The sequence below is a fragment of the Mus pahari genome, chromosome 14 (assembly GCF_900095145.1).
Source record: "Mus pahari chromosome 14, PAHARI_EIJ_v1.1, whole genome shotgun sequence".
Lineage (NCBI taxonomy): Eukaryota > Metazoa > Chordata > Mammalia > Rodentia > Muridae > Mus > Mus pahari.
In genome coordinates this window covers 3,494,605-3,521,032 of record NC_034603.1, presented here as the reverse complement: position 1 = coordinate 3,521,032, position 26,428 = coordinate 3,494,605, and the positions used below count along the sequence as shown (strand labels likewise).

The following is a 26,428-nucleotide window of genomic DNA, read 5'->3' as shown; positions in this document are numbered from 1 at the left end:
AGAGAGAGAGAGAGAGAGAGAGAGAGAGAGAGAGAGAGAGAGAGACTGGGCCTGGCATGGGCTTTTAAAACCTCAGTGCCTACTACCAGTGACATACCTCCACAATAAAGCCACACCTCCTTCAACTAGACCACACCTCCTAATTCTTCTCAAAGAGTTCCACCAACTGCAGACCAAGCATTAATATCATGGGGGCCATTCCCATTCAAACCCCACAGAAGCTGAGCTCATTTCTTGCCAGTACCTGAGCAAACAGAGGAGCTTTTCAGTGTCAGTGGAAGGGCCTCTTTCCCACAGTGTAATGTTCAACAGGGGCCACAGAATACCAACTTGTGATCCACTTTGGTGACTCAATCTGGCACGGGTCCGCAGGAGCATCCTACCGAATCTGGTGAGAGGCCTGCCCTCATTCACCAGAAAATAGGCACTCAACGGACAGTTTCAGAGGTAGCCATCCCAAACCAATCATCATGTTCCTAAAAGTCTGGGGATTTGAAGTTAAAGACGGGGAAAACGAGTCATGGAAACCACACTTTGGCCCCTTCTGGGTGACCGCACCTTGGGTAATGTGCTGAGGCCCACACAGATTTAATGAACACAAAGAACAGGAGGAGAGCCAGGGATGGGGAAGTAATTCCTGAGAATTTGGAGCTGGTCACTTAGCTCTTTTCTCAAGCACTGAGAGTGGTGTGTGTGTGTGTGTGTGTGTGTGTGTGTGTGTGTGTGTGTGTGTGTGTGTGTGCATGCAGGCAGGTGTGTATGTGAGCATATGTGTCTGGGTGTGTATGCATGTGTGTGTTTGTACAAATATCCTCTACTGATATTCATGTTCTGTGTTCCCTTTACTGAGAATGTTTTCACTCAAAGCCAGCTTAGAATCTTCTTCAAGATGCTTAACTGTTTTCATTTCAAAGGAAGCTTTCCCCATTCCTCAGCTACACTTTAAAAAGCCCTCCTTTACACACAGTAGTAATCTGTCTGTCTTGTCTGTCTGTCTGTCTGCCATTGTATGCCATTGTCACAAATCACTGCTGAACTCTTCTGAGCTCTTCCCCACAAAGTTGACATTATGCCCATTCCTCTAGGGCAGTGGTTCTCAACCTTACCGGCACTATGGCCCTTTAATATTGTTCTTTATGTTGCAGTAACCTGTCAACCATAAACTTATTTTTGTTGCTATTTTTATAACTAATTTTGCTACTATTATGAATTGTAATGTAAATAAATGACATCTGATGTGCAACCCTCGTGAAAGAGATTTTTACAATTGCCAAAGTGGTCATAACCTGCACGTTGAGAACCCCTGCTCTAGCATTTAGTCTAGGTGTGGCCCCAGAGAGTGCTCCTCCTGCGCTTCACTGAATCATTGAAAACCTCAGCTTTTCTCCCCAGAATTGTTTCTCAGACCAGATACCCAGGTGTCTTTCTGAAGCTGCTGCCATCTTCCAGTGCCCACAAGACACCGTGGTGCATTAGCTTTGGGAGTCTATCAGAAAGAGGCTACTGTTTGTAAATGTTAAGACTGGCAGCATGCAGTAACTCCAAGGCTGGTTACCATTTACCATAGGCAGCCATGCCAGTGCCTGGCAGACTCCAGTACATTTCAGAAGAGAAGTAATAGACTCTCTGCAGTTAGGCAGCTGTCACTTCCAGGCTGGGGATGACAGTGTAGAGATCCATAGCGCAGCAGGGCTGTCAGAATAAGAGCCTGGCAGACAGGCTATGGAAGGAGAAGCTGTTCTTTGACCTAACATTAGCCTTGGCCTTTGCACCAAAAATGCCTACCTCAGATAATGACAACATTGTAGTGTTTCTCTCCATTTTTGTCTTGGTCAGAATGCAATTTGTGTGGGAGCCGGGGACAAGCCCATGAATGAGTACCACTCAGTCGTCTACTACCAAGTCAAACAGCCCCGATGGATGGAAACAGTCAAGGTAATAATAATAGTAACAGTCACAACAGCAGCAAATGTTTCATAGCCAGTCAGGCACAGTGTTCAGTGTTTTATTTAAGTGATCCACTTATTGCTTACAACCACCCTTTGTCAAACTGGATGCAGAGCAAGCGAGCCACTTGCCCACAATCCCACTGCTACTGTGGGTCAGAGCTAGGGTTGCAACCTGAGCTTTCGGTTCATGCTCCTCTCTGGTGGTGGAGAGACTAGAGGTGGGCCGGGGCTCTCTGCCTCCCTCTTAGGAGTTAAGTCTTACAAATAGAGTGACTTCCTTGAGGCCCAGGGTTCATGATCTTGCTCTACCCTCTCCAGACATGTCATTCAAGCACTCTGCGCTGGCTTCTTTGTAAAATGGGAGTAACAATAACTGGGGAAAAGAAGTTATTTAATTCAAATAGAAGGCTCCATAAAGGAGGGTGCACTCAGCCTCTCTCTTGGTTGCCTGGCATGATGAGAGGCAGTTCTATGGGATTCAATCTGGATGTGACTTTCCTTCAAGTGTCAAGCACTCCTGCTTCTACATGGCAGTTTAAGTCACCATTCCAGGGACCTTCATGCCTCCTGCATTGTTCTAGTTGGCTCTCTGATGCTACGATAAACACTAAGACCACAGATAACTAGAGGAGGAAAGACTTTATTTCACTCACACTTCCAGATCATAAGCTGTCAGTGATGGAAGGAGGGGCAGGAAGTTAAGCAGTACCCTGGAAGCAGGAACCACGGGAGAATGCTATCACTGGCTGGCTCATTGGCTGATGTTCAGCTAGCTTTCTTATATAACTCAGGACCACTTGCCCAGGAGTGGTAATGCCCACTGCGGGCTGAGCCCTCCCACATCTGTCATCAATCAAGACGATCACTCACAGATACCACCCCAGGCCAATCTGACCTGGGTAGTTCTTCAATTGTAGGCTGCATGACTGTAGGTTGCAGTTGAGTTGATGATAACAGGATATTGATTTAGTGATGGGGGAGGAGAAACATGTAGTGATTTCAAATGTATAGAATTATGCCCTTCAAAGTCTTTCTCATATAAAAGTCTCCCATGCCCACAATATTCTGAAGCTACTAAGTGACATTTCATTTAAAAAAAAAGTATTCCCCGATTAAATAAATGTGATGGATGCTGAGAAATTTGAACCAAATCTAGGCTTCAAAAGGCAGATTCTTCATTTCAGGTTCTAATGTGGATGTGTTCTGCATCACTGCAGAAAGCAGAGAACAGTGTATTTCCTAAGCTCCACTGGCCAGTGGGCTGCTTCTTTTCCTCATAGACCCAAACCTTAGGTATAGCATTCTGTTGAACACACCTTGTCCTAATCTGTCAGGTGTGAACTTTGGCAGACACGTGGGCTTTTGGCCAGTATGTGAGAAGATATCATGTTTTCCCATCATGGAATGACCCGGTCAGCTCTGGACCATACTTACTGGAGGGATACAGAATGGTGCGAGCATCTTTATTTGGCTCTGGGTTACAGAAGTCATCATCCATGAGAGTAAGATATTCTCTGAAGCACCTCACAGACTCTGAAACAGCAACTTAGCTTGTGCCTGGTAGCATATGCACAGCGGTCAGTAAGCTCGTCACCAGTGACCTTGATCACTGAGTCAAAGTGGAGTCATCCCACAGTTTTCTTGTCAATGGAGCCTAGCAACCTGCATTGTTTTATTCAATGGGGAAGAGTGACAACGCTTCCAGGAAAATGTGAGTCTATCCAGGGCAAAGATGACTTTTGTAAAATGCTTAAGATAGAAGCAGACATATATACGAATTGCCAGGTCATTATAAGAAGCAGAGGAACATGTCTGCTGGAACGAGATGTAGGAGACAACTCACTGAACAGTGAAGCTAGCAAAGCTTCCATCACCTGTGCTAAGATATTAGCAGATTCTTTCCATGGCCTGTGCTCTACATACTCAAGTCAGACCCAGGACTTCTGTTTGGCAATGGCTATTCATACAATGGTCCTTGCTTTATTGCTTATGTTTCTGTTTTCTACAGTAGGTCTCTCTGCACACACTCTCCAAAGGGACTGGGTAGGCTTCTTGCTCTGTGAGCTCTCTTGTACCCTGGTCAGACTCCTTCTATGCTAACCATCGCCATGTAACTATTATTGTCACCTGTGTGAAACATGAACTTGCTGGATGCATGGACTACTGTACAGGAGCTGGGCTAATGCCCTGCGTGATTGTAGCTATTGGTAACACTCAATCTTTAGGGAGGGGATAAAAGAGGCTGCAGATGCCTATGAGTCTCTCAGCTCTTTTGCTCAGTCCAGAACACAGGCAGAATGGGGGGACACTCAGCCTCAAATTTTACTTTTTGAAACAGAAAGTGTGATAACCCACACCTCTATTTGTCACTGAATAGTCACCCACGTGGTGGAAGCTTACCTTTCAAATGCAAGCATGATTCTTGTAGATAGCCTCGCTGGTCTGTGTTGTCCTGAACTGCTCGTGAGACTCAGGGGAGTAGTGTGCTAAAGAGCCAGGCTGAAAGTGCTTCAGTTAAAGGTGCCAGTGAGCTGGAAGTGGATGTGTTGGAGGAGGATGCTGAGGTCACTGCTGAGTGATTGTCCTCATGTAGGCTTTGAAAGTAAAAGCATCAGATAAGTGTAAACCAAAGAGGGGATGAGTCTAGATATACACACTGGATTAAATATATCCATGTACATATATGCATATATATATTACACACATATATGTATATGATTAGAGTGCTTTATTAGTTTGCATATGTGAGAGTCATCAAGTGAAGTCCCAAGTGGTCATTGTTAATTTTCTAAATTTGGCTGCAATGCAGGAAAAATGTGCATGCTGCAGCTTGCATTGCATCAAGCCACATCCTATAGTTATGTGACTTTTATATCAATTTGGGGAGATTCGTTTTTCCTCACTATAATTTATGAGCCTCTTTTCATTGGCTGGGGATGCAATTTGCCAAATGGATTACATCCGATACTTTATTTTCTCCTTATAGCTAGTTCTTACGTAATTTATTTGCAGCTCATCAGTCTTGATGGATGGGAGTAAATCAGCACATACTGCTCCAAGTTAAATGGTCAGGATGCTGAGGTGGGGGTTGGGCAGGGCTGGGGTCCCTTCAACTCATTGTCCCCTGAGCTGCTCTTTCTGCCCACTGAGGTGGCTGTCCCCATTGAAGATATGCAGAGGATCCACTTGAGGTTCATGTTTCGACACCGGTCATCACTAGAATGTGAGTATGACATTCATGGTATGCCTGCTGTACCATTAAAGAGAGGGATAGAATGGATGGATGGCTGGCTCGCTCGCTCTTAGAGATTTCATTTTCTTTTTCTTCTGACCTTGCAATGCTGTCTCCAGCTAAAGATAAAGGAGAAAAGAACTTTGCCATGTCCTACGTGAAACTCATGAAAGAAGATGGAACCACTCTGCATGATGGATACCATGAGTTGGTGGTTCTCAAGGTATGGGGGAGTAGGGACTGCAAGGGGCAGAGCTGTGCTGGCAGGATGGTTACTAGTAGCAGAAACTCTGAAATCATACTCCTTGGGGCTCATGAGCGTCAACAAAATCTGCACTTGTCTGGACCTCTGTTTCCCCTTCTTTGAGCCCTCAGGGAATCCTTATGAGGAAGTGATGACGCAGTTGCTTACAAACAGGAAGGTGAGGAAGTGATGATACAGTTGTTTACAAACAGGAAGGTGGGGAGCAAATGCCTTTCTTGGGCTTTGTTTCATTTACAGTTCCAGATACAAGGTGTCAGTGATGGATGGAGGGGCAGGAAGTCAGGCAGGAACCTGGAAGCAGGAACCACAGAAGAATGCTATCACTGGCTGGCTCACTGGCTTATGTTCGGCTAGTTTCCTTATGTAGCTCACATCTACTTACCCAGGAATGGTAGTGCCCACAGTAGGCATGCTGTGGAATAGTGGAAATGCTATTGTTACAGGAGAAAAGGGGCTCTGAATTCTTGTCAGGAATATGTAGACACATTTGCAGAAAGCTAATCTGTAGCTGTTACCATTTAGGGCCCCAGATCCTGTGGTCCATTTCACAGCTTCCTAGGTCTCAGTTTCAGTTTTCATTTTTCTTTCCTCCTTTTCATCTTCATCATGGGAGATGGGAGAGGACAACTCCAGGGGCTGAATGGAGGTGTCATGTGAGGAAAGCACTCTGTCACTTAGTTAAAGTTTCAGCTCTGTCTCATTTTTCACAAGCAACATAGTCTATGATATTATAACAAAATACCTGAGGCAGGCTACACTGTAATCAAAGAGGTCAGTTACACATGGAGGATACTCTGCTGAGGGCTGCATTGACTGTGTCACACCATTGCTAAGAGATTATGTGTGAGAAAGAGGTCACATCCCAAACAGGAAGTCAGATTTGATGTGGCCATGCTCAGGATTTTATAACAATAGTTTTTTGAGAAGTAGCCAGGATCCCATTGAGAGCTCCCTTCATTCCTTCCAAGGCCAGTGCCCCAGGGACCCAAGGGTCTCCAAAAGCTCTTGTGATTTCAACTCCGCACTGGCTAGCAGGTGTCCAACACATGAATTTTTGAAACTGGATTAGTTACTTCTCTCACTGCTATGACAAAATACCTGGCAAAATGCTGAAGGGAGGGAGGGAAGGAAGGAGGGAAAGAGGAAGGAAGGGTTACTTGGGTTCATAATTTCAGAGTAAAAACTATCACGATCATCATGGAGATAGGAACTTCAGGCAGCTGGTCACATTACATCCCAGTTATCAAGCAGGAGATAACCACCAGTAATCAGGGATCCAGATATTGTCACATCTAGGTTAGGTTTTCCAACCTCAATCAATCCAATCCATTATTTATTATTTTACTATCTTTGAGACAGGGCATCACTATGGAATCCCACTGGGATTTCACTGCCTGAAACTCCATCTGTAGACCAGGCTGACCTAGAACTCACAGGCATCTGCCTGCCTCTGCCTCCTAAGAGCTGGGATTAGAGATATATGCCATCATGAGTGACTGATTAACTAGGACATGGAACTCCCTCAGAGCCATGCCCTGAGGCCTTTCTTCTAAGAGAGCCTAGATCCTGTCAGGTTAGCAGTTGGTCCTGACTGTCACATCAAAGCCGCAGCAAGCATTTACCGTGGTAGGTGTAGAATCTCACTAAGTTGAAGGGGCCGTGTAAGCTCTAGAGTGGATACACACATGCCCACTCTTCTGAGGTGTAACTTGGGCTGTTCACAAAATGGTGTGATCTTCCCTGCATGCTTCTCTGTCCTCAGAACAGGAGAGTACAACTATCAGGCCCTGGCTGGAGGCAAAGCATGTAGCCATGAAGCTAAGAGATGCATGTAGCTAAGAGATGAGCAAGGGCCAGAGCTCCATCCCAGATTGCTCTGCCTTCAGGCTCCACTTGCTCCAGCACACACGTTGAACATGGCCACCATGACCACGGCACGATACTTTTCTCCGAGACTCTTTGCCGGTCTCAAAAAGCTCCTCTCTTCTACAACCTCTGTTTTCTCTTGCTTCACACTGGAGTTTTTCTTGACTGGCAAGTCTTTCTTCCCCAACAGTCTGGGAACTTCTTGGGGGCAGAAAAGCAGCAATGGCTCATTTTCCTTTTCACTTAACTGCATCAAACCTCATTTTCCTCATCTGTGAACTGAGGATAACAGGATATGTTTTAAATGATTATGAGCCATAAAAAAAGGGTGAACGGAGGCAGAAAAGGGACCTGGTTTGGCTCCTGTTGCAGAGAGAGGACGTAGTAGGCGTGGTTTCCTAGAATGCCTACTTTGCTTAGAAACTGTACTATTTATGTATAAGAAAGTGACCCAGAGAGGTCAAAGAATAAATCCAAGGTGACATGGACTTAAGGTCCAGACCTGTCCTTTGTCACTAACCCCTAGTTTGGAATGGATTCCTTGTATTACTGGATGGGCATCTGCCTTTTCTTTTGTTTCAAAAGTTTAAGGTGGATTCTATTATGGTCTGGGAGTTTCAACCTCCTTATAGCCCTTTAATTCAGGCTATAGAGCCACAGCCTGTCTGGTAATGTGATTTGCAGATTCCTACCAGCTTTGTGGGAAAACAAGCCTACCTCATATTGCTTCTCTGATGATGATGTCTTTGCTGTTTCTGAACTTTCCACATTACAGTGTGTGTTATTCAACCGCTACAAGCGCTGTGTGGCATTGCATATGTGGTCTAACCGTGGAGCAGTAACCTAAGTGTTGTTTCTAGGGAGACAGCAAGAAAATGGAAGATGCCAGCGCTTACCTGACACTTCCTTCTTATCGACACCCGGTGGAAAACAAGGGAGCCACGCTGAGCCGGAGCTCCAGCAGTGTTGGGGGCCTTTCTGTCAGCTCCCGGGATGTGTTCTCCATTTCCACGCTAGTGTGCTCCACAAAGCTGACCCAGAACGGTAATGGAAACGTTGAGAGTTGTCGGGTCTGTGGTGCTCATGCGCGAGAGCATCAAGCCCAGGGATGCCCAGTGTGGACGGTTTAGCCAGCAATGACAAGTCTCTTTCTGGATTCTTTTCCTAGTGGGTTTGCTTGGCTTGCTGAAGTGGCGTATGAAGCCGCAACTGCTCCAGGAGAATCTAGAGAAGTTGAAGATTGTGGATGGAGAGGAAGTAGTGAAGGTTGGTGAAGCTTTGCTTGGATTCATCCACCAGTGTCAGAGCCGTAACGGATGAGACAAAATTTTGATGGAGTCCGATGATTTGACCTCTGATGACAACATGAGACCCCAATCCACCAAGAAGAATCTCTGTTGGGAAACCTAGGCAGGCACTCAACTTTGGGTATCAAAACCACTGGCTGAATTGGGCCCTGGAAATAAACCGACTTGGATGTAGATCTCAACTCTCCCACTCCCATGCTTCATGTCATAATATTATGACTAAGACACATTTCTCAGGATTGTTATGAGCCTTTGAAGTGATAACATTTAAAAATTGCTCAGCAGTTTCCTATACATAATAATAGGTGAGCTACAGCATATGAGACATGGGAGAGTCAATATAAATTAACTAATATTCTTGCTGTTACACACTGTCACATATAATATAGTAACAGTCTGGTCTCTTAATATTATATGCATATTGGTAGAAACACAAAAAAATAGTTTGTGCTGCTGGGAAAGCATATATTAAAGATGAGAAAGACACCGGGGGCTTACATCTTAAGTAAAGCAAATAGAAACAATGCAAATGCCAGATTCTGCTTCCTCGAGGTAGCAGAGAATGTAATGTGTCTGAACAGCAGGCCTAATTAAACCAGCTCTCTTCTGCAGCACTAGGAATTGCAATGGGTTTCCCAGTGGTCCTAGTGATTGTGTTTCCATCAAGAACTTGGCATAGCTAGAAAGCAGAGGGCAGACATCTTTGTATGGTCACTGGATCTTGAGGGACCATGGGAAATGTATTAACTTATCCTTAGAAGAGTAGAAGGAGTTCAGTTTTATTTAATTGCCCAAACCTGGAGAAACAGTGACAGAATTTCCTGATCAATATGCTTTAAATATACACTATTGACCAATCTACCTAATTTAGGAATGGCAAGGGAATTCCCCCTGATCTGTTGTCTTTGGGCTTGAGGGGGTAGATTATATTGTCTTCTTGTTTTCTATTTTCTTCTTTAAAAAATATTTGGTTATTGAATTTTGTTATAATATAATACAATATTATTATATGCTATATTCACATATCATATACACACCTATATGCCTATTATGTAAACATATACACATGCCTGTATTATAGACATGGAGAGTTGCCAAGTGCACTCAAAGAATTCTTATACATGTACACCATCTAGCTGATGGTAATGAAGGAGCCAGAGTATTGGTTGTTTTGTGGGGGTTTCCTCACACACCTCCATTAGAGGAGCCACCATTATGCTGATCACCATCATCACTGATTGGGTGTTGTTGTTATTGGTGGTGGTGGTGGTGGTGATGTGGTTTTTCCTTGCCCTAAGAGTTCATAAATCAGAGTAACTGAGGATGAGCATTGTATGTCTAAGTTATTTTATTTAATGCAGTGTTTGTAGAGTCTTCCTCATTGATGCACATGGAAGTGACTTGCTCTTCTGTACGGTGCAGAATCCTGTCGTGGGAAATGTCATAATATATGTATATGTGCCATCATTCCAAGTTCTGTAGCTTATTCATGAGACTTCTCTGAGCGCCTTGAATGTGGCTCAGTGGGTGTGTTCTCTTGGAAGGACACACAAGGATGAGATTTGTGGGCTATCTGCCCTCTTCCTGAATGCAACTGTCCTTTGTCCAGTTCCTCCAGGACACTCTGGATGCCCTCTTCAACATCATGATGGAACACTCACAGAGTAACGAATATGACATCCTCGTCTTTGATGCTCTGGTAAGAGAGTGGGGACAACTGTTCAGCAACATCAGGTTTGAATGCTTGTCTCACTGTAAGAAAACAGAACATATGGGCCTTGTGGTTCTTTCCACGAATATTGTGAGTTTTTAGAACCTCTGACAAGCAGACTGAGGAGCTGTTTCGGTGTTTCCAGTTCATTTGAGAGTCTGAGACTTGCCAGGTGACCTGGGTGGGTGTGAGGGTTAAGTGTCGTTGTCAGAGTTTTGACATCTGATTGGCAGTGCATGAGACTGAGAAGTGTTAAACGACTACCTTGACTTTCCAGGATTGCCAGGAGCTATCTGAGGCCAGGTTATAAAGTACCCACATGTTACCCTATCTGTCTTACCATCTCTTCTTGATGTCTTATAATTAACCAGGGTCATTTTGCTCTTTCCAGTGAACTTTTCACAGTGGTCCTCCATCTAGCTCCCACATGGTCTCACTCTTATTTCTCTCTTGCAACTCCAATTTTCTCCATGCTACATGAAAAGAATTATGGGAACCATCTGGGTCTGAAAGTATAGCCCCATGTTTGACTGTTTGCCAACATGTGGAGACTCCCATCACTGTCACTCAATGAATTACTTAATGCATTTAGTGCAATTTAGAGGAGAGAAAGACTCTTAGGGTTGTGCAAGACCAGCAAACTCTTGATGCATGCAATACCCCGGTGTCATGGATGTTTGCCTTAAGAGGATGCTTGCAGATAACTGGCTTCCTCAAGCACAATTTGGGAAGGTCCCCAGCATGCTAGCCTGACAGGAAAGGTGTTTCATGACTAAAGGTCCTTTGATTAAATTACCAAAGGAAGTGCTGAATGTTGCAATGAGCCTCCTGGAGATTCATAATGCACAGAAGCATAGAACTGACTCTGGAAGTCCTGCAACAAAGACAGCAGACTAACGACAACCTGAGAGTTCTCGTAGTTGAATAGGAAATCCTTTTATCTTCGAATACCCCAAAGCATACTTTTTTGAAATACTCTCTTCTTTTTTTTTTTTTTTTGGTAGAGACAATGTATTAGTGAAAAGGATTAATTATTCATTAGAGAGATTAACTCTCAGGCAAAAGAATAGTGACAAGGGTTCAGTTATACCAGGTGAACAGGCTCTGGGTACCCTCCCAGAGCACCCCCTAATAATTCTGACTCTTCCTCAGATCTATATAATAGGACTCATTGCAGACCGGAAATTCCAGCATTTTAACACCGTATTGGAGGCTTACATCCAACAGCATTTCAGTGCTACCTTGGCCTACAAGTAAGTAACTGTGTGTACAGGTATTTCCTGTGCATCTGTGTTTGTCCTGGGGAGATGTATGGGGGGCAGGGGATTGGCACATTTCCCACTAGATGAACTTTCTCTTTTCTAATCACCCAACGACCAGAAGATCAGGTGAATAGTTCACTGTTGCAAATAAACAAGTAGTTTATTAGATCATTCAGCAAGTCAACCTTGTTTATCGAGAAGTTACCTGTGAGCACTAGTGAGTATGCTCAGCAGCTCAGTGTTGATTGGTTGCTGGAGACCCTTGGGGTCAAAGATGGAAACCCATAGGAAAAGTTGGTGGCAGTCCCCTTATGCAGAAACCTTGAAAGATGGGTCAAGTATTCCAAAGTCTGATCTACCAGTGATGAATAGCTATAGAGAGTTTCGAAGCAAAGGCACTCGTTGATAATTAACAATAACATGCCTATAGAGAAGAACTTGAAAAAGACATTATTACCCTCATTCTTACTCGTTCCTGATTGTGCCTCGTTTTTTCCTCTTCAAAAGATTATTTTTTCCCTCACTACTTTATCTTTGCTGGCTTTTTTTTTTTTTATGGACAGGAAATACTTATTCATTCCCTGTAATAAATATATTTTGAAGCAGTTATTTTTGCGCTTGCAAATGAGTCGTGAGCTTTGCTGCACAGCCACCTTTAACCTTTGATTGAATGCCTTATAATTTCCCAAGCAAACTAATTACCATGCTGTGGACTAGAAAGAGATGTATTTTGAAAATATTATCCCGTATTCAGGAAATTGATGACGGTGCTGAAGACTTACTTGGACACCTCCAGTAGGGGGGAGCAGTGTGAGCCCATCCTCAGAACTCTCAAAGCTTTAGAATATGTGTTCAAGTTCATCGTTCGGTCGAGAACATTATTCTCACAGTGAGTATTTGTGGTGCAAGAGTGATTGATGATTGATTAGACTGCAATCAATATGATACAACACGGTAATTTTTTTTTTAACTATTGGAGTTTTTTTCTCTTATTGAAAATAGAAGATTTTTTTTTTTAAAGAAATTACACCAGGATTGACGATCTAGCTTAGTAGTAGAGGGTTTGCAGACCATCTGTGTGGCCCTGGGCTTTATCCCTAGTACCACAATCAAGACAAAATAAAGAGAGACAGGAAAAAAATAAAGCTAGATTTTGACTTAAAAAAAGAAACCTTGAAAATTCAAATCTAGTCTAGAGATCATGAATATATAATAATTTTATTCTCTAAGCTCATTTGGGAAAGACAAAAGGCATAATACCACAGGACAGTGATATTTCACACAGTGAAATATACCACATAATACCACAGGACAGTGATATTTCACACAGTGAAATATGCCACATAATACCACAGGACAGTGATATTTCATACAGTGAAATATACCACATAATACCACAGGACAGTGATATTTCACCTAGTGAAATATACCACATAATACCACAGGACAGTGATATTTCACACAGTGAAATATACCACATAATACCACAGGGCAGTGATGTATGTGATTTGAGACTATTTTGTTTTGTTTAACATTCTTCATGTAAGTTGAGACTATTTAAGGAAGATTTCTAGAATTCTGTGTTCATTGTTGGAGGGACTGGCAGGGAAGAGCAGAACTCAAGCGGTTGGCCAGCAACGTGGCTCTTGTAGGTTGTGGTGTTAGATGCACTGGTTTCTCAGGGTCTGCGGCCTACCCTGGAGATTTTCACAGCCCACACGCATGATTGTGTGTCAGAGAGCCTTATGGGACTGAAGGTATTCAAATGTAATATGTTTATCTAAGTGTATGGTAAAGTTAGGTAGTGTTGATAAAATGTGCATTAGATTAGTTGTGTGTGATTGGAACTAAGAAAAAAATCTTCAAGGGTTATGGTGTCTAGACCAGCAGTTTTCAACTTATGGGTCAAATAACTCTTTCACAAAGGTTGCTTATGACCATTGGAAAACATAGATATTTACGTTATGATCCATAACAGTAGCAAAATTACAGTAACTGAGTGGAAAGAAATATTTTTTTTATAACTTTATAGTGGGGGGGGGATCACCATAACAGGAGGAATTGTGTTGAACTGCTCTAGACTCTTACAAGCATGGATGAAGACTACTCAACTGAAATTGACTTCAAAGAGAAACAAGACTTCGTTTTAGTTCGTAATATTGAAAAGCCCAGGGAGTAGATGAGGCACAGGCGTGGCTGTGTCCAGTTAGTAAGTGTCATAGGCCACACCCACCCCATCCCGATCTGGGCTCCGCTTCCTTTTCACTGGTCATTTCTGAGTCATTTTTTTTCCGGTGTGGGGGCTATATATTCTATCAGCTGAAGCTGCTCTTGCTTCCTTGTTATTCCAGCAAACCTTCGTGCTGAGTCACGTGCTGAGTCAGTTTTAGGTCACGTGCTGAGATCTTAACCAGGCATTGTAGCTGTGGGACTCCGTGAACTGTGTGTTTGTGCTCTTGTGTGCCATGGCTAAGGCCAGTTACTTACAGTAAAGGCTTTGGCTTAAGAGATGCCTTACCAAAGGCAGCTGAAGTCTCCATCTATCAACTGATAGTGATAGCAGGTGGATACCATCGGTTTCACACTCAACAAGGTGTCTCATTTGGAATTTTCCTAAAACACTGAAATTTCAAGTAAAGAATAGAATGATACCCTAAACCTGTACGCCTTAGTTTATTTAAAAAGTGAAATATTGGCTCTAAATTCTTTAGTTTGCCAGCTGGTTAAATCTTGGGTATTATTCTTGCAAGTTTGGATGATATTGGTTTTTTGTTTTTGTTTTTAAATTAGTTGTGAACCAGCTGTGGGTTCCTGTCTTGGTAAGAGTTGACTGTCTTGGAATTCAAGGAATCAGACTTTGTAGTTCCAGATACAGTGGTTGGGTCAGGGTTTCTCATCTCTTCTTTTGAGAGAGAACATTTGGTCTATAAGAATAGTTCTTACCCTTTGATTCATCATCTCTCCTTCTGTTCTTCCTTTGGAATTATCTTCTTTTCTTTCTCCCTCTGTCTCTCTTCATTTCCTTCTTATCATTTTACTTTCAGCTTTCTCTTCCATATCTTGAGAAAGTAAATTTGCTTCTTTTCTTTTTTTTTTTTCTCTACCTCTAAACACATCATTTTGTAGAATTTCTAACCCTTCAGGGTGATTTTTGGTACCCAGTGGCTTCTGGTTTCTTAGGGTGTGGGGCTGGTATTTCTTGCCTTTCAAGCATATGAAATATCACTAACATGGGCAAGAAATGATGTCTTTATGGCAACAAGGAAATAACCTCAGATATTTCCTCTGAATTAAAATGCACACTGACCTACAGAGTGCCTGCAAACTCACAAGTGTTGCTGGGTACTGTGTGTCCTGCTCACTGCAGAGGCTTTAGGGATGGTCTGTTTCAGTTTGTAAGGACATTGAGAGGTTGTGATACTTTCCCATAAGCAGGGCCATGTCACTTGGAAACTAGAAAGCAAAACATCAGTGCTTTGAGTTCTAAAGCCATCTGGAGAGGACTCACATAATTATTGCTTTGAGGGCTCAGTGTGCCTGGCAGTGTGGAATCCAGATACTTCTTTGTCCTTTGTCCCACGTGTATAATTGCTGATCTAGCTCTCAGTATTTGTTCCCCTGTTGTTTTTCTTTGTACGTACTGCACATGAACACTCAGGAGGGCGAGGATTCTCCCATACCAACACACGGGATGCGACTGGATATGGACAGAAGAGAAGTGGTTGATAAGTGGAATTTTACTTTACGATGTCTGCGGGAGATGATTCCTTTCTATCTAGAGCCAAAGAAGATGAATTTTGTGTATTCTTCTTGTGTCACTAGCTGCTTGTGTCTGGGGCAGGTGTCTCTGGCTGCACACAATCTGAGCCATAGCTGTAACAAAAGCTGGGAGAACAGGTCCTAGCTTCTGTCATGTGGAGTCATTGATCAAATATGAAAAATCCCTAAATTATGGTTCATATGGCCTTCAGATCCCAAGTGGCCATACACATGGCTGATGTCCACCAGGCATTTGTAGACTGACTACCTCCTCAGGCAGGATAAACCACAAGTGAAACACATTTAGAAGCAATGGAAGGACTATTCTCTAAATATTGACCTACTTTACAAGGTGCCTTTCAGCATCTTTAACACTGAGGCTCAAATACTCAGCTGTATTGATCTGTGAACTATGTATGGTTTCTGAGCCATGGCTTTCCATGGATTAGGAAATAGGTTGCATTCCCCAGTTCTATGATGGACATTGGCCAGGCACTGACCACTGAGTCTGCAGAGCCTAAGAGAGGAGAGCTCTCAAGGGGAGGAGACCCAGACCCGGGAGAGGCAACAGCTTTTGTTCCCATTCATCCTTGCTCCTCACAGATCCAAATGCTGCTAGAACTCAGGAGGCGGTAGGTGTGACAGTCTTGAGCACATAGTTATGTATGTAGGGGCCATTTCTGTCACAGGAAGCACGCGCTTGATGAGGGGACTCAGAACCTCCTACCTTCAGTTTTCCTATCTATGGGCAAAGACCCGTATTTTAGTGTTTCAATGATGAGATTGTTCAGAAAAAAATGCCCCTGTGGCATTCCGTGGGTAAGGTACTTGGAGAGGCTGCAAGGATTTGGCCATACTGTCAACTAGGAGATACAGAAAGTCTAACTTATGTGCTTAGTTTTTGTCAACTGGACGCAACCTTGAGTCACTTGGGAAGAGAGAACTTCAACTGAAGAATTTCCTTCATCAGACTGGCACGTGATCATTTCTGTGGGGGCATTTTTCTTGGTTAATGATTGAGGTGGGGGACCTAGCCCACTGTGGGCAGAACCATCCTCAAGCAAGTAGGCCTGAACAATATAGGAAAGCAAGCTGAACAAACCATGGAGAAGTCTTTTATGGTCTCTGTGTCAGTGCCTGCCTCCAGGTTAACTGCTTGAATTCCTGCTTTGACTTCCCTAAATGATGGGCTGTGATGTGGATATGTAAGGCAAACTGACTTCTTCCTCTCCAAGTTGCTTTCAATCAATATTTTATCAGCAACAGAAAGCAAAATAGGACACTTCCTGTATCAGAAATTGAGAAAGTAGTTCTGACGTCTTTTATTATTTTTTAAAATTTTAAATTTTTTTATTCTCTATTTTCTTTATTTGCATTTCAAATGTTATCCCCTTTCCTGGTTTCCCCTCCCCAAACCCTCTATCCCTTCCCCCCTCCCTCTGCTCACCAACCTACCCACTCCCACTTCCTAGTCTTGTCATTCCCCTACACTGGGGCATTGAGCCTTCACAGGACCAAGGGCCTCTCTTCCTATTGATGACTGATAAGGCCATCCTCGGCTACATATGTTGCTGGATCCATGGGTCCCTCCATGTGTACTCTTTGGTTGGTGGTTTAGTCCCTGGGAATTCTGGGGGTACTGGTTGGATCATATTGTTGTTCCTCCTATGGGGCTGCAAACCCCTTTAGCTCCTTGGGTCTTTTCTCTAGCTTCTCCACTGGGAACCCTGTGCTCAGTCCAATGGGTGGCTGAGAGCATCCACCTCTGTATTTGTCAGGCACTGGCAGAGCCTCTCAGGAGACAGCTATATCAGGCTCCTGTCAGCAAGCACTTGTTGGCATCCACAGTCGTGTCTGTATTTGGTGACTGCCTATGGGATGGATCCCCAGGTGGGGCAGTCTCCGAATGGCCTTTCCTTCAGCCTCTGCTTTAGTGTCTTCACATGCTGAAAACTTGGCTTCCGGCTCATTCCGTTTTAAACATTTATTTTCTGGGAGTTGGAAAATTTTTTGTGTCTGAGTTGTTTTTGTTTGAGGACAACAGTGTGGAGACTTACCCAGTACTGTGCATAAACCCATCTTGGTCTGCGGCTGGATGGTCCTGGAGAGTGGTTGGGTCCCTTTGACTCCTGTGGCACTGTGACTCCTGTGCCGGCGTTTTCTTTATATCTTAGTTCCTATATACCTTACACTCCTGCTTCTTCGTGTCTTGCTTCGTCCTCCATGCAAGCCCATTATCCTGGCTATCTCTGCCTTCCACAAGCCCATCTCCTTCTCCAGCCCCTTCCAGCACAGGAGAGGTGCAGCCTTCAGAAGCCCCATTGTTTGAATTTGAATTGTGAGTAGGGATTCAACTGTTGCCACATCCAGGTGGTTTCAGCCTTGAGAACAATTCCTTAATCTGCACTCAGTTCCCTCAAAGGTGACTTCACAGCCATGGTCCCTGCCATACAGGGCTGCTGTGTAGGCTTCATTAATGAGCTGGAGGACACTTACATTGTGGGTGTCACACAGCAGGAATGTATGGTTATTCTTATCTGTGATGCACATCCTGTCAGGCAGGGTTTACAAAAATTCATTTTAGGATTTCAGCTGTTATACCCCTGCCCCACCCTGGACTTTGTTAAGTGTATGGTCTGGCTAAGGCTCCTCCCAGGTGTGTATTTGCTTGCTAACTTTCTCACCCTCTTTCACGCCTTTTTCTTTCCTTTTTTTTTTTTTTAATTTAATGTGCATTATATTATTGTTTATTTTGATATTTGCATACATGTATCATTGATATTTGCATACATGTATCATTGACATGTGCATACATGTATCATTGATATGTGTATACATGTATTGTTGATATGTGCATTCATGTATCATTGACTTTTGCTCATATGTACCTTTACCACCATACCCCATTGGTTCCCTTTCTTCCTTCAACAGTGACCCTTCTGTCCTTGTGTCATACAGACATACACAGTGTGTTAGGTCATTGCTGTCAACTTAACACGAGCTAGAGACATTTGAGGAGACCCCAACTGAGAAGATGCCCCTTCCAGATTGCCCTGTGGGCAAGCCTGTGGGGCACCTTCTAGATTGATGGTTGATATGGGAAGGCCCAGCTCATTATCAACAGTGCTAACCCCGGGCTGGTGGCATTGGGTGCTATAAGAAAGCAGGCTAAGCAAGCCATAAGGCTGAGCCAGTAAACCTGCACTTCCCCAAGGTCGCTGCTTCAGTTCCTGCCTCTAGGTTCCTTCCCTCAATTCCTGTTCCGACTTCCCTCAGAGACGAGTGTGACCTGAGAACTGTAAAGTGAAATAAACTCCTCCCCAAATTGCTTTTTGGTCATGGTGTTTTATCATAGCAGTAGACACCCTAAATAGGTTATAGAGGTTGTGTACATATATCTGTGTAGGTATAAGCTAGATCCTACATACGAGGGGAAAAAATAAGGTATTTTGACTTTTCTCCAATTACCCTCTCTAGTTTCTCCTTCATCATTCTCTTTAGACCCCTTCCTCCCTCATAGTTACAATGTACTTTCTTAGTATGAATACGTAAATGTGAGCATGTGTATATGTGCATGTGGTGTGTGTGTGTGTGTTCTAGATTTTGCATATGAGAGAAAACAGGTGATATTTGTATTTCTAAGTCTGGTTTATTTCACTTAGCACAACCATCTCCAGGTGCATCATCTTTCCTGCAAGTGGACATAATGTCATTTTTCTTTATTGCTGAGTAAGAAATCAGTAAAGAACAGGCAGGCTTTGGGAGGGTTTGGAAAGCCATCCTTGCTATTGATAAAACCCTGCAGGCAACCATGACTTTATCCTCATTCCCAAGGGACTAATAAAGAAAAGCTGCCACAGAGTAGCTCCTTGGGAAGAGAAACACACTGTTCTTAAGGGAGCCCCAGCAGCTGCAAATGCCAGCCCCTCCCCCACAGCTCACGCAGGAGCCTAGAGAGACTGTTGTGTAGAAAGTGTTGTTGGACTGCATTGGTGCCACTTATTAATATGGGCTGCAGGAGCATGGTGCATAGCTCCAGTCAGCGCCTCTGGGCCAGCTCATCTGGGCTGAACACTCCCTCCCTTCCTCCGGATGCTTTGGGTATCACTGAGCTGAACCCAGGTACCGGTTCTCAGAGCTCCCTTGGAGTTTTATTTCTGTATCTTGCTTCATTCTGCTCATATCTCACCTCCCTGGCCTCCTCTCTCACCTCCCTGAATCCTAGATTTCTCCTGTGAAAACAGTCACATCAGCTGACTTGCAGGTCACAAATGTGCTGGGTTATCTGAACAAAGCCCAAGCATGCCCAGTGTGTCTGTATTCAGAGGTCATGCATAAGCCTCTGTGTTCTTAAATAGGAATTTAGCTTGCCAGTGCGACTTGTTTTCATTGTTCATGTATGAATAAATATTAAAATGCAATCATCTGTTTATGCTGAGCACACACTGGGATGCCTGTCACAGCACCGTCCCCGTTTCTCCTGCATGTAATTTGTTTGCATGTTAATATCATTTATTTCTATGTAAGCCTCAGTTTCCGGGTTTGAATATAATTCCACTTTTTAATGACAGTAATGGCCCCGTAAACTGCGCAATTGTAGTTAAATGGGATTATTTTATGATAACATTAACTTGGCATCGTATCAGGATGGAAGAGAAAACTGTCATCAAAGGGAGATTGTCTAACAGTTACATCTCTTTAATTTATTATATGTTTTCTGAGTAGCTGAACTGCTGGGGTGGTGGTGGGGTGGCTAACAGCCTGTTTCTCACGAGCATACGTGGAAACATTTTGTCAACTGTTGAATAAGTTGCCGTTAGTATAAACTGTGCACATGCACAGACTTTTAAGCAGTTCGTCTTTCCTCTAATTTTTAGAAATACTAAACGTTTGTTGAATGTGTTTTAGAGGCTAGGCACTTCCATAAGAGTGGTGAAATTAGTGAGTCACAGTGATGGCTTTGGTACAACAAATATGCCACCAGTCATGCAGACACCCTTCCCGGGGATCAACAGTGAGCCTTGCTGCAGGCGACCATAGATACTGTTCACAAGAGATGGACAGCGGTGGCAGCAGTACCCCGCCGGAAATCATCAGTGAGTCTTTTCATAGACGTATGTTAAATGCTGAGAGCTACCTGAGCAGGCAGTCACGGGAAGAAAAGAGGATCCTACCTTCCTGATACCCCTGTGTTATGGGATCCTGGTTACCCTTGCTCTGTCTACACACCATTAGCTGTCAAGTCTCTTCTCTGCTTACACCACCTGGCACAACAAACTTACAAACTATTGACAACGTATTGCTTATACGGAAGAGGAAACGGAGCCCAGACAGGTACAGGACCTGTCTCTAGGTCATCCGGCTGGTCGGAGAGACCCTGTAGTATATTCTATTGTGTGTGAATAGCACATGTAAAGGACAGCACTGTGATTTGGATAATGTCCCCCCCAAATGCTGAACACTTGGTTCCCAGCTCCTGGCACTTTTGTCCAGCAGTAGACCCTTAAAGAGGTGGGCCTCAGTGGGAAGTCCTCAGAGTATTAGAGAAATGCCCAGTGGAGAGGACTGCGAGACCCTGGTTTGAGGCAATCCTTTGTTCTCTAGGCATCAGATGAATGGTCTCCAACTGTGAGCCAAAATGAACCTTTCTCTCCCTAAGTTGGTTAGGTTGGGTGTTTGTTATAGTGAGCAACAGCTAGCTGATACACGTAGCATGTGGGTAACGAGGCTGTGGAAGATTGTGGGGACTGCGGTCCATCTGGACAGATGGGTGGACTCTAACCTGTGGAAAAAATGTAAACCAAGTGGCTTGGCGTTGTCCTCATGTCGGGAGATGCTTTGCTTAGGAGCTGTTCCTCATTCCTGGAAAACGTGCTGGCTGACCCAGTCATGGGTAACGCCATCCACTTAAGTCACTTAAGTCTTTCACCGCATATAAAGAAATATAAAGAAGTTAAACTTTACTGAGGGTCCTGCTTAAGTTGGTTTCTTGCAGCAACAGTCTGGAAATCCCCGTTTTGTGGGAGAGGGGGCCTTTGAAGCAGCAGACTAGCAAACATGATTAAGTTCATACTTTAGAGTTCTGTGGAGTTGGTTTGGGGGAGAGAGCGTGAAGGAGAAAGCCAGTGGAAAATGGAGGCTATTGCAGCAGTCAGGGTGTGAGGACTTGAACTCAGGGTCAGCAGCATAGTGGGCTGGAGAAGGAAGGAAAAGGGGGAAGTCTATAGAAAAACAAGCTGGGTCCTCTGTCCCTTCAGCAGAGAAGATGCCTGTGACCAAATGTGTGTGGAGCTTTCCCCACACAGCGAGTGTGAGTCCTGCGTGCGGTGGGCTCCAGTGGGAAGTCCTCCAACTGAATGTCGGCTCAGTCTGACACAATCCATCTGAAGGTGCAGTCAAATTCCACAGGTCTGGGGCTCAGTCCCCACGGCTGTCTTCACGTTAGAGGCTGGTCCCAACTCCAACCATGGGCATTTTAGTTGTGCTGACCAGCTCTACACTGGGCTTCCTACAACGTCCCTCTCGGGTTAAGGAACCTGTTAGAGTGTTTGCAGAGCTAAGGGAACACTTACTTATATTTATTAGTTGCATAGGTCATAACAACCATACCAATGCATGCTGGGTAAAGAGCCGACCAGGCAGCAGGATACAGAGGCACCAAAATACGTTGGTGTTTCATTAAAGGAAAAATCGAAGCACTTCTCCCTGGCCTAAGGTGACCAAGGGTGACCCCAGTTTTGAATTCTCCACTTCTCTCTGTATGACTTCTGCAGTGCATAGTTTATGGCTTGTCTGTAGTCTGTCTGCTGTGTGTCTCTCTATGCCTGCCTGATGTCTGAGTCTCTTACAGAATGCTTTTGCTTTGTATTTATTAAGCATCACAGGGGAAGGAATGCAGAATCCTTACAGAAATGGTTAACAGAGTTTTCTAGGGAATGAAACTTACTGACTCCACGACCCAGAAGCACCCAGCAAAGCGAACGTAGGAAGACGAGCAGGCTTAGCAACCCAGATCCACACCGCTTCCAACATTTACGGTGGAGATTTGCTTTATAAGGTCACGTTTGACGTGCGCACTGTTTCCAGCAAATGATTGCGATAGCACACGTACGTGCACACAGGTATTGCTCTCTGGGTCAGGGACACGGAAGAGTATGTAGCTTAAGATTAAAGCTATGTATTAGCTTAGGTCACAGAAGCTGATGACATGGCAAATTCAAGGCAAGTTAAGTTGGTTGTTTGCATTGTTCTCTTAAAAGCAGGTCAAACAAACAGGCAGAAAGCACAGCAGGAGAGCATTTTTAAGTCTGAAGTGACCTTAACATATGTATTATTAATTTGCTGTGAGGTAAAGCAGTTTAGTCTCTTAGTATGTAAAAGACACTTTTATAATAACGAATTGCCACCACCCACATACCCTTCATGCTGCAAGCTCCTGGAACCCTCCACATGTTCACTGTCATCATCTCCCTTTGGAGGCTTCTGGAACTTCATAGATAGGAGGGGTTAAAGCACGGGAGGTTGGTGGCTGATTTTACCTTAGGCATCTCTCCCCTGCTTGGAGGTTGAAGAGCAAGGTTCTAGGCACCAGTCTGACCTTGGTCTTCCCAGAGATCAGCCCCTGTCTGGAATCTGCTATAAGCCCCAGTCAGGAACCATCTCATGAACATACAAGAAGACACTCATCACTTGGTGATACCCAGCTGGATGAACTCAGAGTGTAAGTGTGCCTATGCGGCCAACTGGGGCCTGCTCCTGCCTATTGTGCTCAGGGCTAGAATAAAAGGAAAGAAGTTTGTCCAGGGGGGCAGGGTGGGTTCTCATGATCTTGTCTTGAGTTCCGGGGGTGAGGGGGATGGCCTTCTCCAAGATGGTTTTCAGTGTTATAGTGCTTTAGTTGGGGCTAGTAAGGGCTACAGAAGCCTTGGGGAGTGGGTAGGCATTTCTGTGGTGAGTGGACATCGCTGGCTGGGGCTGAGGTGCTGGGAATGCTTCATTTGCATGGAGAGGAATTCCAGGTGCTTACACTTGTCATTTGGCCACCAGGCTACATGACAACTCAATGGTGGTGGTATCGAAAGGCTGCATGCACTAGAGCGTGCAGGCCTCAAACAGGGAGGGAGCGATTCTTACTCCTGCTGGTCTCAAGATGAGATTTTCAGGGTTTGGGCACATCTCGACCCCACTGTAGCTCCATGCCCGTTGCCCCTGTTATGTGGTTCACTTGTCCCATGTAAGTGTGCATTAATAAGTGTGTGTGTGTGTGTGTGTGTGTGTGTGTGTGTGTGTGTTGTGGTATGAAAAGTTTAACACGTTTCTTGGCACAGCTCACTAGACATGTACTTCAGAGAATGAGATACACAGAGATTTGGATCCCAGAAGAATGGAAATTGAGGTATTTTTGTGCAAATCCATCTGAAGCTGCCTTTAAAACTATAGAACACAAGCTAAGGGATGTGATTAAATTGAGGATATGACCCAGGAAACTATACCACCAAAGGGGTGGGCAAGACAAAAGGTCCAGGTTAGCAAGGTCAGGGACACAAGAGAAGAAGCAGGAAGGACCCATGTTCTGGGAGCTCTTTGAGGGAGCACGGTGAGGGAGCACGGTGAGGGAGCACGGTGAGGGAGCACGGTGAGGGAGCACGGTGAGGGAGCACGGTGAGGGAGAATCAGTGTCCCTGGTTGCTGCAGTGAGATCAGAGTGCCTGGAGGCTACTGGGAGCTCTAACAAACAGCCGACCCCTCCCTGGTTTGAACGTGCGCCCTTTCACGATAACAAAATATCCAAGGCAAGCTCCCAGTTCCAGAGTGGTGCTCGCATCAGCACAGTTCTGGGCAAGCTTAATGGTGTATTGTATCACTATGGCAGAAGCACTTCAAGGGTGAAAGGACTGTGTAAGCAGGCAGAAAACTAGATGACTGAGGAGTGGCCAGGCCTGTTGTCATAGACAACGATGGGATCCCCTCTAAAGGCACACCTCAATGACCTAAGGACTTTGGGTAGTCCCTTCCTCTTTAGCGGTTTCTGCACTACCTCTTACCACCACCACACCGGTGACTAGGCTTCCAACTTGTGAACCCTGCGGTGGAACACGTGCAAACAACAGACAAGATATAGCAGCGTCTTTCCTAACGCCCAGTCTAAAGGCCACTGGAGAAGGCGGAGAGACCAGGGCTCCAAGTCCAATTGATTCGCTAACATCCGCACGTGGCTTGCAGACATTTGGATTGCCTGGTCCTAGGCCCACTTCTCTAATTGTGGCCTTCGAAGGCTAGGCAAACTTTTTCGTATTCTGCTCACAGCCAGGTATAAGACACTGGTCTTGTCTGCTTCCATTGTCCCTTTAAATGGCTTAATTTTGTAGAACAAGACTATCTGCTGTAGACAGTTAAGAGAAAGCCAGGGACGACGTGAAATGTACTTTCTTCCAGGATGAAGCAGTGGGTGACTTTCTTTCCTTGTTAACTCCTTGTTAGAAGTCTGTGAGCTAGCTAGTTAAATCCTCGCTGAAGAGCAAAGATGACCGCTTCTGACAAATGCCAGGGCTCACGATTCCTCAGAGAATGATTCAGAATAGAGAGCTCTCTACAGAATAATGTGGAGAGTTAGCGAATGTGTTCCCAAATCCCGTGTAACTAAGTATGAACATTCTGGGTAAGAAGGGTCTAGTACACCAGAGGGCTGAAGGTCAGCAAGCTAACAGTTTTCAGGGATGGGGAGCCCTTTTAGGATAGCTGGATGCGCTTCAAATGCATTAGAGGTAGGCATTGCCCAAAGGAGCATTTGTTTTCTTAATAAGAAATATGTTATTCAGTTATTGGATTTGCTGTTGCTTCTATCTTTAGGGTAGAAGAAAAATCTGAGAAGAATCTTGTGATGAGACTCAGTCCTTCAGGTTTCTAAACCTCTCTTTCATCTAGATGTATTTTTCTACTGTAGCTGAGGTAGAGACACAGGGACTTCATTCATCCATCCATTCATTCATTCATTCATTCAATCAATCAATTACTTAGGACTTGCTGTATATTAAACAAACATGAGAAACCACCCAGGGCTCCACTCGTCCCCCTCCCCACAGCCATTCAGTGGCCTCAGTGACTGGGCTGTTGGCTCAGTGCCTTCTCCAGACCAGACTGAGTGTCTGGTCCAAAAGTGTTAGTCTTCTACTTTGTAGAGGAAAACAGGTGAACTGGAGTCCCCAAGAAAGCAAGTTATGGGGGTGCTGAGGACACCCCAATGGCAGTGCTGGAGTTGGTAACCTGTGACCCGAAGCTCACAGGTTTGGGAACTAAGACTGACCCCAGCATCACTGTGATCTGCCTAGGAAGCACAGCTCTGTCAAAACGTGCTGGGTGCCCTGTTCTCACTCATGAATGCGGAAAGTGCTGCCTGGGCTTTGGCCCTTTGCTCCTTTGTCTGGGCATGTGGGCATCAGCCAGCCATAGCTGTGGACCTCTCCTAAGCAGCCCCTTGACAGAAGCCCAGGCATGGGCTCTGTAGAGTCCGGTAGCCATGGACCCACTTGGCGATGCTGCATACACAGCCTCTCTGAGTCCCAACTGCTGGCTTCTCAGAGTCACCAGAAGTTCCCTGAGCCATGCCCCAGGCCCTCTCCACATGGTTGGCAGGCTGCCTGTGGCTGAGGCTAAGTGGTCTCTTTCCTTTCTAGTCTTGGGCTCAGACGTATGATGTTCTAGACTGTGAAGAGGGACAACCACTCTGCTGCAGCCTTTCCCACATGCCTCGTCTCTTCCTTGCTGAGAGACTGAGGCAGGTCAGCATTAGGAGATCTCTAAGAGCAGAACCTAAAGCTCCCATATCCATACTCCCAGGCTGTTCAGTTTCTCGTGGCCAGACACCTGAGCACTGGGCAGGGACCCTCACCTTCTAGAAATAACATCTGCTCCCCTTCCCCTTCCAGGAACTGTGCAGCTGTTCCTGGAATAAGAGGGCTTTATTCTCTCTGCCTGCCTCCCTCCCTCCCTCCTTCCCTTCTTCTCTCCCTCCCTCCCTCCTTCCTTCCTTCCTTCCTTCCTTCCTTCCTTCCTTCCTTCCTTCCTTCCTTCCTTCCTT

The 26,428-nt window shown here is 44.8% G+C and overlaps 1 protein-coding gene across 1 annotated transcript in view; it reads left to right on the top strand.

Moving 5' to 3' along the window:
* Dock2 (dedicator of cytokinesis 2) overlaps nt 1-26,428 on the top strand; it is a 412,012-nt gene that overhangs the window by 74,350 nt on the left and 311,234 nt on the right. The window contains exons 15-22 of the mRNA XM_021211816.2: nt 1,837-1,935; nt 5,100-5,172; nt 5,301-5,404; nt 8,173-8,356; nt 8,481-8,578; nt 10,229-10,318; nt 11,483-11,583; nt 12,347-12,481. Of these exons, the coding sequence (XP_021067475.1) occupies nt 1,837-1,935; nt 5,100-5,172; nt 5,301-5,404; nt 8,173-8,356; nt 8,481-8,578; nt 10,229-10,318; nt 11,483-11,583; nt 12,347-12,481 (884 nt within the window). The remainder of the gene's footprint in view (nt 1-1,836; nt 1,936-5,099; nt 5,173-5,300; nt 5,405-8,172; nt 8,357-8,480; nt 8,579-10,228; nt 10,319-11,482; nt 11,584-12,346; nt 12,482-26,428) is intronic.